At 44.5% G+C, this 14,275-nt stretch overlaps 1 protein-coding gene across 1 annotated transcript in view; it reads left to right on the top strand.

Annotated features, from left to right (window-relative positions):
- NCAPG2 (non-SMC condensin II complex subunit G2) overlaps positions 1-14,275 on the top strand; it is a 1,155,695-nt gene that overhangs the window by 1,133,284 nt on the left and 8,136 nt on the right. Inside the window, exons 26-27 of the mRNA XM_069647980.1 lie at positions 8,898-8,998; positions 9,097-9,199. Coding sequence (XP_069504081.1) covers positions 8,898-8,998; positions 9,097-9,199 — 204 coding nt within the window. The remainder of the gene's footprint in view (positions 1-8,897; positions 8,999-9,096; positions 9,200-14,275) is intronic.

Genomic DNA, 14,275 nt, shown 5'->3' with positions numbered 1-14,275 from the left:
GGTTCTGCATCTTGTTGGACCATCGGATGGGAAAGTAAAACTGATGCCATGAGGAGGCATGATTTGAGTTCCTAGGAATGGGAATACTCTGGTTATGGAATGATACTTTTATCTTGCGTCTACCTCTGTGCTGTGTATTTATTCGGATTCCTCTATTTCTATAATGGCTGAGATTGTACTGGGTGAAAAAGATCGGTTTTCCTTGCAAACCCAGACAGGTGGAGAAGGACGTGGTATTCAGAGCTCCTGCCCTTGTCAGATTGTCCTAAATTGAGGATCCCACTAAGGAGAAATCTCATGTTGCTAGTGATCTGATTCTTCGCAAGAGCTTTGCCAGTTTGAACCTTTATTCCTGGTCATTGAAAGGCTGGGGATCCCATAGTTAAGTCCTCCCAGAACATGTTCTGAATCTGTTAGACTGTGTCTCTTCTATCAAGGTTATCTGTCCATGTAGATGGGGAAGGTTTTCTATGCTGTGCACTGTTTATGCCCCTTGTTTGTACCTTCCTCCCACGGATTCCTCATCTATGACATCTCTCTCCCAGCGCAGCTGCACTTGTAAAACGTTTTCCGCCACCAGAGGGCACAGCACGGCTCCATGTCTCCTCTGCTTGACACATCTACATGCCTTGCACATGATCTGTCATAGGGCTAGTATATATTAAAGTGTCTTCTATTCCATTTTGATACTTTAACCTGCTTTTGAGGCTTGGGATTGGACTCGGTTTCAGAGTGCATACATTCTTGTCCCCTGAGACTCCAAACTATGAATATAATCTTCTGATTGGCAGTCAATTAGACACTCTTGAGTGCTGTGAGAAACCTGAATGTGTCTCCCTCCTAACTAGTCCCCGCAGATCTGTCATCCAGGTGGCCAGGACACAGCCATCATTATTTGATCCAGTTCCTGGGGGTGGACCAGTGAGGGAGGATCACTTGGATGTGGGTTCCTCTGGGAATGGGACACAGACGGGTGAGACGTGGTATCCCCCTTCCTTTGACACCTTTTCCCCATCCTATCATGTAGGACATTCAAAACCACTGCCCCCCCCTCCTTTCCGCTACGAGCACTTTTGCACGGCACACCAGAGATCAAACTAACACAAGAGCCATTTACCTAACATGTCCCAATGCAGGGGTCAGGCAGAGTTGGGCAATTGATCAAAATCGCACACACACCTGATGGCCCTTTTCCTTCCCCACATGGATAAAAGGTGGAGCAAGAGAGCACAGTACGAGCACGGCAGACAGCATGACGAGACGGCTAACCAAGCGTGACAGTTCAAGAGAAGGCAAAAGACTGCAGGAAGCGAGAGGGTGGCGAGGAGATAAGCGGCCTTGCCCTTTTTGTCCCAGACCTGTGGAACCTTTGAAGAAAAGAGCCTAAAACCGTGAACAATAGCACACGTGTTTTGCAGCAGATGTCAACGGTACACAGAGCGTATCGACGTTGATAAGCGGGAGCGAGGGAGACACCTGCTACTGTGGTACCGGCCTTGACTCCAATTACGAAGAAAGCCAAGCGGTTCATCACAGCCGGTGAGAACCGGCACCACTCCGAGAAACTCTGGTCGATCCCCGTTTGCGTCAATGAAACTACAGAAACCAGAAGGCCGTAGGAGAGCCCCAAGAAAGTGGTCATACTGGAGGTCTAGCAAAATCCTCATACAATCGAAAGACTTTGATCTACAAACACAAGAAAGTAAGGGAAGGAATTCCAGCAAGGTGAAAATAAGTTAAGTGAATCCTATGAACATAGAGTAAAAGATGGATGTTAAACCGGCAAGAGTGAACCCAGAAGAGGGGTGCTAATGAGAAAAGGGGCAGAGTCTAAAAGTCCAGAGAAACTGTGTGTTGACGAAGGAGCAACGTGGCCAACGGATGTCCAACGGGACTGTGTAAAAGGACATTGGAAATTGAGAGGGGTCTGCGTCCAGAAGAGGGGGAATCCAGGGGGGTGAACCATTATCGCCCTGAGCCAAGAGAACCCTTTTGTTTTGTTTTTTATTTGATACCTCAGGCCCTCGAAGGCAAGAGACTTTCAGGAGAAATGAGACTTGGCCATCGACGGTCCTGATTGCTGTCATTTGGAACTGTTAACTTGTGCTGGGAAAGCTCGGGGTGTGCTGTACTCCAAGCTCCAATCTTACCCTGTGCAGAAAAAGTGGAGAAGGGAGATCCAAACTACCGCATCCTGACATATTATTCACAAACACTTCTTTCTTTTCCTGAAAACTATCCCACACCCTTTTTTTTATTAGTTGTGAGGTTTGACAATAGGTTTTTTAATATAGGCCCTTATTATTTGGGCACGACAACTAAAAAAAGACTAAAACGGATAAAAATCATTCAGCCAATAGTTATCATGGAAGTCAAATCGTGGGACAACGCCCCCAGGACTGCCTTCTTTTTTCATTTGATGGTCGCCGCTTGCTCCCATCTTAGATTTAGGTTTAGATTGGGCGTTTTCCCAACCTGCATACAGTTTAAATAAAAACCCTTGGACTGTCATCACTTGTTTGTCTTTACTGTTGCCACCATGAGTTCCTCACAGTGCGCTTCAGGAACTTTGTTGTTTTTCCACCTTTCCTTTTGTTCCATAAAGAAAAAGGGACCCAGAAGCTGAGACAATCTGCTTTTATTTTTCTGAAGTGATCATCGTTTCACCTCTTTCATAAAATAGGCCTTTTGTTGTCGGAAGAGGGGCAGGAAGGGAGACAGCAGCATGGACGGTAGGAGAGACAGATGGAGTGATGGAGAGAGCGGTTTGTTAACCTTGATCTAAAGAACACTGTTTCTGCATGTCTTGGTTCAAGGCGCACTGTACTGACTACCAGATGTTTGCGGGTTTTGCTGATCCTGGGAAGAGCAAAGCAATTACTTAGCAAATTAGCTCCACACGAATGGTCACTTGTGACCAGGCTTGCTGTAAAGTGGCGAACAAGGTGGTTACTGGAGGTATCTGGTCTGTTCGCCCATTGGTCAAGTGACCAACGTGGTTATGCAGATGGTTTCCCCTTCATGCAACTCGGTCAGGCTGCCAGTTTGAGGGTGCTTTTTTTGAATGTGTACTGTCTTGGAACTGTGACTTATTTATGGTCCTTGTGATCTTTGCTTCCAACCTTGGTTACAGTACGGCTTTGGGAATCATTCATAAATGAGAAATTTCGTACATGTTACTAATTGTCTTTCTGGTGGATATGATCTTTCTCCAATAGATTTCTGCTGGCACCCCCAACTGCCACTGAACTGATTGCAGTACTGTGGTTATTCACAACCTGCAATGGGCTCTTTTCAGATTATCCTGTTTCTTTTAGCATTTGTGTAGTGCAGCAAATTGACTGGAACAGGTATGCAGGCAAGCTTTGCTCATTTTTACATTAGCTACATAGCATCAGGTGCCTATGACACTGAAGAAGTGCAACAAAGTACCGTTTATAGTGAAAAGGTCGAATTTAAAAAATTCGAATGTCAAAATCTCGAAAAAAAGTCGCATTTTTTTTTGACGTTTTTTATTCGAAATGGGGGAATCCCCCCTACCCCCCACTTTTTTTTACCCATTTTTTTTTATTCCCGGACCCCAAAATAAATATATAATTAAAAAAGAGGGAATTCGACTTTTTTTTTTTTAGATTTATTTTTCCGAGATCATTGTCATTCGACTTTTTTTTCTCAAGATTTTGACTGGATACCCAAAGTGTACATGCTTCAAGCTAGTGGATTGGACTAGGTGTGCTCCCTGCTCTGTAATACAGGCCCCACAGTGGCTGCATGGACGGTCCCCAGGCTTCCCAGTCCATCCCTAGCCTTGTGCGTTTTCATCCCCATATTGTCCACAACCATCCTTGGCAATAGAGATGTGTCACATGAGCAGCAGGAATGAAACAAAAGATCAAGCAATTCACTGTTCGGCCACAGTTTACCCAGTAATGTAGCCTGGTTTGCAGAAATGTAACAGCTTACCAGCATAGCTCTCCCAGCCGTTGGAGGACATTGCTTGATCTGGCTCTTGTGCACCTGCAGCATTAGGAATCTTGAAGTGGTACATTAGGGTAAAAAACATGAAATTCACAGCTATAGGCACAACATTGATATTCACTACATGGGGAAATTAATCAAAGGTGGTGGTTGTATGTTATATTAATTCCGCTAGCAGAGCTGTGGCATTGACTGTTAACCAAGTGCTTGCACTTGCTGACTCTTTAGTCCAAACTAAACGTGGCCAATCACCCAGTCCTCCTACCCAGAAATCACACCGGATATCACTTCTGTAATGGAGGAACCAAAACATTGACCCTGTGGGAATTAGGAATTCTGAAAACCTGGAATAGTTTAGGGTGTGGTGGTGCAGCGAGGAAATAAAGAGCGATAAGGAGAGGCGGGGGCATGCAAGTGGGTAGGGAGCGACGTAAGGAGGCAGCGAGTGAAAAGACAAGAGGAGAGCAAAGCGAAGGAACAAGCAGGATGTTGATATACCAAGGGGCCCAAAAGGGGTGAAAGAACAAACGAGAAAAGCGAAAGGAGCTCCGTGAGATGAGGAAGAAGGGAGGAGATGAAAAGTACTGAAGGGAAAGAATAGAGGGGAAATAATGAATGTTTGAAGCTGGGGCCTTGATGAATAATCAGCTGGGCAGGACTACTCTACAAATTGGGTGAGAGGGAAATTGTTAATCCTTGGGTCCAAAAGTAAGATACCTGACCTCCATCAAAATGACACAATTCACTAGGGGTGTTTTTTTTTCTGGCACAACTAAAATATACCCGAACTCGCACCCCACCCAAAAATGCTGCAAGCAAGTGTGGGGAAACTGCCATGGTGAGTTGGGCCGATAACGACCAACAAAGCATCCGGACAAGTCCAGCACAAGTCAACCAAGACTGTAAAAGCGGCCAAGAAAGAATGTCACAATATATTATTATGCAGCAAAAGCAAGTCGGGATCTCTCTTCCCCGCAATGTGTGCGCACAATAAAACCGTTTTTTATTATTACAATCCGATTCTTTAAGGAAGTTTCCATCCCATCTCGCACCCAACCTCCACATGCACCCTGAGTCACAGTAGACCAGGAACCAGGCCGGTGTGTTATCAGGGAATATTTATTAATTTGTGATTTAATGGAAAAATTGAATGAACAGTTACAAGAACCAGCAAGGTGTATTCTTGGCTAATTAGCAAATCAAGACAGCTCAAACATGTAACACCATGTTAAACTCAGATTTTTAATGGGGTTTTCAGAAACACTATGAGGCCAGCAATGAATGGGACAATTTGTTTTCTACACCAAGTAAAATGGGTTTAACTTTATGGGTTTAACTTTATTTGAACGACTGCTCACAAAGGTTCTTCGTGCAGCTTAGACTAGAAACAAATAGGGCTTCAGAACAGACTAGCTAGCACACCATAGGAAACTTGATTTTGGGTACATGCAACACATGAAAAAATAAATGAAAGGGAATGCAATTATAAATATGTTATCAAATTCTAGTAGGGGAAGAGGGATAGACTGGGAAAAACGGTTTTAAACAGGTTGAGCGAAATTTCCAGAAAAACGAAAATGCTAATGACACTCGTTTCTTTACTAAGGCTGTGAATGACAGGCAAGCTCTAGGCAATGAAACGGGAAGGCAACTCGAAATCTGTTCTCCAAATATAGTAGGGGAAGAAGGATAGACGAGGAAAAACGATTTTTAAAAGGTTAAGCAAAAGTTTTAGGAAAACGAAAATGCAAATCACACTTGTTTTTAGCTGAGACTATAAATAAGACACGCTTGAAGCAATGGGGAACTCACATAGGACAAACGGTTTTCAGTGAACATGACAGAGGCACATGACAGGTAGACTATGGACAAAGGGATTACTCACAATGATAAAATCGGTTTGGGTTTCAAATGACAGATACAAATAGGAATTTGTTTGGTAACACAATTTAAGCGCACAGACCAATTAGTTTTTTAGCTAATAATGAATTTAATTCTTTGGGAAAGCACTAAATGGCTATATGACTCACAATGCACTGGGAAGGGAGAGTTGGTTTCGAATTCCAACTGTCCCTATCCCGTGAATTAAAATGTGGTAATTCATTGATTTGGTAAGCAAAATATACTAGGGATATACACCAGCAACGGAGGATTTTTTTGTGGGAAAGTAACTGAAATGCACGGACACGCAAAGGATTCTTCAACCGGAAAAATGAATTGACTACACAGGCACACAAATTACTTTCAAGTGGAAAAGGACTACAATCTACAGGCAAATAAGAGATGATTTTGTTCAATGTAAAACTGACAAAAGCACGAGCAAACACATGATTTGTCAATGGGAGAGCTACTACAATACACAAACAAGTAAAAATGTTTTCAATAGGAAAATGACTGAATTACACAAACAAACAAGATGGGACTTATTTTTCCATGGGGGAATCTCTGGCAATGCTGAAGAAGATGGTGCTTATTTAATCTATTGATGGGGAGATCTATACTTACAAGAAAAGGGCTTTATGGACATCAAGGGGGTGCCAGGGTTTCACTGCAGGGATAATGAAGGGGTCAGTCAAGGCCTTTCTCTGTCCTCCAAAAAGGTTCTTCTCCAGCTCCTGGCTTTACGATTAGGCACAATTCTGCAAGGATGGTTCCAGATTTTGGCAGCTGCACACTTCAATAATTGGTAGGGAGAGTCCTCATTTGAGGCGGAGTGGCCTATTTATAGGGCAAAAGGCATCACTAATGAGTCATCTTTCTCACACCATTGATAGGGCAGTGGGTTCCCTCCCTTCTGTGGGCCGATAGGTCCAGAGAACATTGCCATTTTCTGAGAAGCCAAGGGAGGGTACCCCATCCATCATCTAACTGGGACAGTGGGTTGGATCTGGATATTGCACATGGAAATCTCACATTCTTACAAATGCCCTTTCTCCTGTTATGCCACATATGGCATAATTTTTGGATAGTATATTTTTCAGTGAATCGCATGAACTTTGTTTGATGACTCTGCATCTTATTGGTGCGAAACAACAGTATTTCCTCGTTTACGCCCAAACTATTTTACTGAAAAATCTGGCGGTGGGTGGAATATTTATCACCTCTTACACATGCTCTCAGATTTTTATGGTTCTTATATTTATGCAGAGGTCACAATCAATTTATTTCTTACAAATGTTGGTATCACCAAAATAGTTTTTGGCCCATTTGGCAGGTTTCTGACAGCTTTGCAGAAATCCTAACATGAATATTTTGGGATGAATATTATGGATATTACACGATGAAACGTATGTCTCCCATTTTATACAATGGGAAATCGGCTCCCTCCTTAAACCTAGCCCCCACCTTTACCATGCGTGGCTGTGACGACAAGACGGGTCCTGTGTTGAGATTAGATCACATTCCAAAAGCTTCAAAGGGCTAGTTGCCAGCTAAGGCAAGTTTTATGGTGGCCTTAAGTGGTTTCTGGTCATAAAACCTGGAGGGCAGGAGAATTCCTCAGCTCATCCCCTTAACAGGCTTGGAAAAGCTAGTTTCACACTTGGGGGAATTGAAACTTAAGACTTGTCTTTTCCCCCCACTGCTGAACCTTAGCAAATGCACACAATCTGAACATGTCAACCCATGCAAAAGTAATTTCCTGCAAACAGTCATTACGGAAGGGCAACATAATGTATATTTCAAGACTTTAGCTGCATATGTGGAAGCGCCAAGTGTTGATGTTTAATAGCACAATTACATTGTTACTGAAGAAAGTTCCAGCCGTGAAACCTTTCATTCTGTTGTAGTTTCACATTTCATTGTAGATTCTTGTAACTTAAAGGATTCTTCTGTGATGGGTTCCTTATGAACAGAACTCCAGTTAATTATTGCAATTTTTGCACACATTCTAGTGGCATATCTTTAATTGAAGGGAAACACTGATTTTTATAGATAACTATTTCTGTCACAGTGAAAGCTCCTTTCTGTTGCACAGGGTGCCACACAATCTTGGCACCTTTATTTACATGTTGGAAACGGCCGCTTCTGCCAATATGGTCGCAGCTTTTCCAGACCTTTTTCAAAAGTTTTCTTAGATATTTCCCTCATGTGAGTCGAGGAACATTTTCAAGCATCTCCAAGCTTCTGCGCCTAAATTCGCTCCTTTTCGTTTTGACATTACAGGGCCTGATTTCCATGTTAACCCAAAGCCGGCCGTTTACTGAGGGGCATCTCCCCCCAATGACTCTGGCTTTCAGTTATGGCGTTTTAGGGCTATTTCACCCTTCAAGAAGTGCACAGATCCTAAAACCCCATACATTGTGAGTGACTGAATGCTGCTGGGGTGGTGGATATGTTTACTTTACTTAATATTATTTGTACTGCGCTTCATGCCCGAAGGATTCGGAGAGCAGAGAGGGAAGGACTGAGGTGCAGTCCTATGAAAGCTGAGCTATTTGCATTCATTCCAGAACCCACACCTAATCCACTGCTATTCTGTTTCCAATAAAGAAAGTGAACAGATACTGTGGATTTAATGTTGATCCCTTGACCATGACATGACCCACTCTCTACCTAGCCACAGCAGTGTTCCCTTTGGACTAAATCAAGATTTATAAGTCCAGTCAACAGGTGCTATTTCAAATGTCAACATTCTGCGGGAGCTTATCCATCAAAAATGAGTGAAAGGAAGCAGTTCTCTTTTGTTACACATGTATTCAAGAGTCACATCTTATCCTGACTCTTGAAGCACTTGTCCTTAGGTATCGCACGAGACTGAGAATGTGGCTTCAATTGACACTGGCTTGTATTTGGCATATCGTGTATTATGTAGACAAGCTTTGTGACGATTTGAACCACTGTTGGTGCTTTAAAAATGTAAATAATTCACTCTGATTATGATTCCCTAAAATTCTCATTCAGACTCACTCTCCCTGCAGGTCCTTCTTAACAGAATTAATGGACTGTATAGCTTCCGAAGAAGTTGAAGGAATTATAAGCCTTACAGCAGCTCTGTATATTGTGCTTGCATCAAACAAAGGTCAGTTTGAAATTCTTAACCTATTTGATTTCCTCTTAAAAATATGGGTTGTAATGTTTGACTAAACATGGTGTAATCATGTATTGATTTTCAACCAGGTAAAATCAAGGATGCCTGTTCCAAAAATATCACCACAACGATTTTTCGAAAGTTGAAAAAATATGAGGAAATTACAATGGAAGACCCTGGTAACCTTGAAAGGTAACCATCAAATGTGCTGTAGTGTATTGCAAGAATTGCTTTTTCACCATGAGGAGAGGACATTCATATTTTGATTGTATTCAAATTCTTACTGTAGCAAAGCATAGGGCAGCATTATAATTTGGATAATGATGATCAGTTAAGTATTTTTATTTTTTTTATTTCCTTGACTCTGGTCCTTAACATCTGATATTGAACTCCCAGAAGAAATTCTAGGTTTGTGAGTGTACGTTTCTTTTCATCCAATCTGCAGGTACTGATGTATGTTGAAATGTCAAAAGTATTTATCCTGGTATGCATGACCATCAACCTGCAACTCTTTTTCAACAATGTTTTATTAGAACACGAGTCGGAGTTTGCAGTTGGCTTAATCCTTTCATAATATTAGTTGGTATCCCAGACCTTAAATGGTTAACTTGCACATCACGTTATCTTTATTTTATGCACAGGTTGTCCAGCTCCATGTCGAATTTTCAGGATAACCCTCATTCAATTCATGAGACAAATTTGCATACAATGATTCTAAATGTATGCACATTTTTCTCATGAATATTCATGAGGGATAACTTAAAACCCTATCGGGTTTCCAGCCCTCAAGGCCTGGAGTTGGACAAAGTAAAGTTGTAATTTCTCACTTTTACATTCATTTGTTTATATTTTTATTTAGATTTCCGGGTGTGATCTCCATCCATATGATTTGTGTTTCGTGCAACAATGCCTTTATTTAAATCTGTGAAATGATGCATATATTCAATGGTAGTTCATATTTCTGATTTCTAATGGGGTCATTCACTTCATGATGTGAGCAACGGTTATGTTAATTTGTATCAAACGATTTACAAGAACACATTTACAGATGACAGAGGGATTCCCGGTGAGTACCGCCTGTACAATAGTACAAAGATGAAAACAAGTGGTGATGCAGGTTGAGGGTGTGAACAACGTGGGACATAGACCAGAGACAAAATAAACAATAAAAATATAAGGAACAGATGTCTTGCCCAGATTACATTAATCTGGGGGCCGGGGGGATTCGGGTTGGGTGCTTCAAACTAAAAAAGTACTGTACAGATATGCACAATTACATATTCTGCTGCACTGGAAGGAGAGTGGTGAGGTCTGGTGAGTGAGTATGGTGGGGGAGAGCTCCTTCTTTGGCAAGTAAAAGAAGTTTCAGTTGAGCTTTGAAGAGATCCACAGTTGGATTGGCTTTGATTGTGATAGGCAGTGGTTTCCTATGGTGTCGTGCAAGTAGGGAGGAAGAGCAGAAGCGAGAGGAGGTTATGGGGCATGATGGTGAGGTGGAGTGCAAAGGAGTAGAGGGAACGGCATGGCAGGTAGCCTGGGATACAAGTACCGAGGAGCCAAAACCATGGATATCTACATAAACCCAGAGTAGGAACTTGAAAAGGGAGCTGTTGTGCGTGGAGAGCCAGCTAGTATGGTGTCTGTACACAGGAGTGGGGGAAATGTGCTTAAATTGTAGAATTTGGGTAGGGAAGCTGATGACTTGGTCTAGACGGAGGAAGTAGTTCCCTAAGAACCAAGCTACGCGGTCTAGTGTTTTGGGTGTGGCAGGCCTGGAACTACTTTCCCTGGTACTACTTTACCTGGGCTATATAAACCACACCCTGACTGCAGAACATGCTTTGTGTTACTTTGCAGCTTGCAACTTGGCGCTCACCGTGTCCAGCTATTCCCTTGAACCTCGGAGAAGCAGAACCTGCAAGGAGACAAAAGGAACATCATTAGCAGCAGCTTCTTACCTGCAGTCTTCATCTTTAAACACTTGCAGCTACTGAGAACAGCTTCCTCGAATCTGCACGCCTCCCGGACAGAACGACCTGAAAGAGGAAGGAAGAGGCAACATTAAAGAAAGCAGTAGAGACATTTACAAATTACGAACTGCTCAAAAGGCTTACCTGGCTGGTCGCCTCTCGGCTGGCACCACTCCGGACATTCCACTCGCGCTGAAGAACACCGCGACCTACAAAGAACGAAAACACAGGTTAGCAAAGGCAAGACTTGCAGCGCAGGTAAGCGCTTACTTACCGCATCATAGCGCTCTTAATGCACCATCATTTACCAGCGGGGCTCAACCAAGCCAGTTCGCCGCGCTGAAGCTCCGCATACCTAAGGGTGAAAAAAGAGACATTTTAAGCAAAGAAAGGCATGCAGGATAGCAACAAACTAAAGAACAGCAATAAGACCTACCTGAACAATATCAAACGGGCCGGCGTGAGTGAAGTAACTGGACCGCACTCACCCATGAAAGACAACGCGCCCCTGCAAAGAAGGCAGGACGCAGAGCACGCCTAATTCTACCAGAAGGTAAGGAGAGGGCGCCAGAGGGACTGAAAGCATACGGGGGTGGAGAGAGGATACTTACCCCAGTCGGTCAGTCTTGAACAATCCGCCTGTATTTTCAGGCAGAACCTTCCCCGCAGACGACATCAGGGCAAAGCTGAAAAGCATACCAGCGAGTAACCCGGCTGGGTGGCGTCCCTGTGGATACCAGGTGAGCGTATCAGAACACGAAGCCTACCATAACAAATCCACCTGGGCGCCATGGAGACATCAGAAATGGACCAGTTGGCCCAATTACTAGGAGAGCTTCGTGCTGAGGTTCATTCTGCCCGACAAGAGACTAATGCCCTCCGGAGAGACCTAATAGTGACCAAAGAACGCACTGAAGAGATTAGCAGGCAATCACAGGCAGGACAGACGCCTCTACCTGGAATAAATCCAACGATGCAAAACCCTGCCATACCACCCCCTCCGGTACATATCACATTACCTGGCACCACCAGAAAGGTTCTCTGGCGAACCACAGAAGTATGCGGCATTCATCAATCAGTGCCACCTTCATTTTCTTTGTAGGCCTGGAGCATTTCCAAACAGCCAAGCTCGGGTAGCTTTTGTCTTATCATACCTGAGTGGTAGTGCAGCAGATTGGTCGCTGTCATGATGCCCGCTCCCGGGGAGCCGGTTCAAGCCCTGTGTCCCCGAAAGCGGACATCCAGTCCCCAAGGAAGGACCCAGCAACCCCATATAGGGGCCCTTTGGACAGTGTCCTGGTGCCTATGGCGCCAGGCTCATAAAAGACATCAGTCCTGGCGCCATAGGCGCCAGGCTCATTATGGGAGTGCTTGGGTGCACTTACCTGATGCAGACCATGCTGCAGGATCCCGGCCTCCTTGAGGCCTGAAAGCAACTACTTTACCTGTGGGACTAATTTACCATCCGGGCGTGGTCGGGGAAGGATACATACCTGATTGGAGGAAGGATACATACCTGGAACTTCTTCCAAGGCTATTTAAACCCCACCCGAACAGCCACAAGTGCTTCGCGTTGTTCTGCATCTAGCAGCTGGACGCTCACCGTGTCTGCTCCTGCATCCTGACTTCTGCCACGCCTGCCAGCATCCTGGATCACCTGCAAAAGAAGAGAACAGAAGAAGGAAAAGTCCTTACCCGCTAAATCCACATCCCGGAGACATCTCGCCGACAATCCTGAAAAGGAAGACTTTACTTTAAAAGCTCATCGCATTGATCGCTGCAGCGCCGCATTCCACTCACCTTTACAGGGCGCCTCCATGTTCAGCAGCGATCATCCGGATTCGCAGTCACGCCCCAGCGCCTAGGGAGAAAAAGACCAGAACAAAAAGGTGAGAGAGAGAAGGGAATAAGGAAAGCTAAATCTCCATGTTAAGACTTACCTGTTGATTCATTCCCTCTTCATTTCGGGTCCGTGCCGCATCCTGGCATTTCCGGACCCCGGCCCCTAAGGGGAAAAAGAGACATCAGCGTTAATGAGCGAATGAAAAGACATTACCAAAAAACGCTCATTAAAGACTTACCTGATTTCTACAAGGATTTCACCTCTCATCTCGGGTTGGTGCCTGTTCCCCGGCATTCCGTACCCCGGCCCCTATGGGGAAAAAGACACTAGCATTAGTACATTAATGCATGAACACAAGGGGAACCTCTTATCAAAAAACTTACCTGAAAGCCAAGCAAGTTTGGTTCTCACCAATCCGAAAATCCAGTGAAGTAACTGGATACCAACGCGCCCCTGCATCAGAAGCAGGATGGGGAGCTCGTCCTTCCAGACCTTAAGGTGAGACGCTACGAGAAATCACAGAAGGGTTTCGAGGAGGGTGAGAGGGAAAGTGGGAGGCCGATTGCATTACCCCGCAGACAGTTAATCCCCTATTTTCGCCTACAGAAGGATACTTCTGCGAGCCAGGCAAGCCAGATTTGGGGGCCCGGTCCAGTCCGTCTTCCGAACCCTGCGCATCACCTTAGAAGAGGTCACAGCAGCGCGAACCAGGACAGCGCCTCCGTGGGAGTCAGGTGAGCGTAACAGTCGGTGCCGTTGGTAACCCATGACGATCCTCTATTACATGACTTTGGGGGGGTTCCAGAGAGAAATGGTAAAACGTTTTGCTCGCCATACCTAGGAACAAGCAGTAGACAATGAACTCTTGTCCCTCTGACAGGGGAATCAGGACTTCTTAACGTACATTGCTACCTTCAACAGACTGGTTGCCGAAGCTAGGTGGCCAGAAAACAAAAGAACCACGTTAATTCCATCGAGGCTTATGAGGCGAATTAAAGGACGTCTTAGTCCAGGTGGTTGATCCACCCAGAGACTGTGCAGAATTCATAAATCTGGTCATGCAGCTAGACCACCGGTTGCAGGACCGAAAGGCAGACCGGTCTAAGACGGACCCTCGCACCGTGTATGTTTGACCTTCCCCGCAGACCACATCAAGGCAAAGATGAGAAGCATACCAGCGAGTAACCCGGCTGGGTGGAGACCCTGTGGATACCAGGTGTGCGTAACACTATTTTGCTGAGCCCAAGGTTGGTGATAACCGTTTTCGTGCAATGCTTATTAAGAAATAGAATTTTCCAAATGTTGATGCAGTTAATGCGAGCAGCAGAGGCGGTAGCAGTGATAAATTGTTGCAGTTGGAGGTTAATATCAAAGAGGACACAAATGTTGCGAGGCATGGGTGAGGGAGCAAGAAGGGAACGGAGAGGGTAAGCATGGTGGTGTAAGCAGGAAGAA

This window comes from Ambystoma mexicanum, chromosome 2q (assembly GCF_040938575.1).
Source record: "Ambystoma mexicanum isolate Mex_15411 chromosome 2q, UKY_AmexF1_1, whole genome shotgun sequence".
In the NCBI taxonomy this organism is placed as follows: domain Eukaryota; kingdom Metazoa; phylum Chordata; class Amphibia; order Caudata; family Ambystomatidae; genus Ambystoma; species Ambystoma mexicanum.
This window is presented reverse-complemented; position numbering and strand designations above follow the sequence as displayed.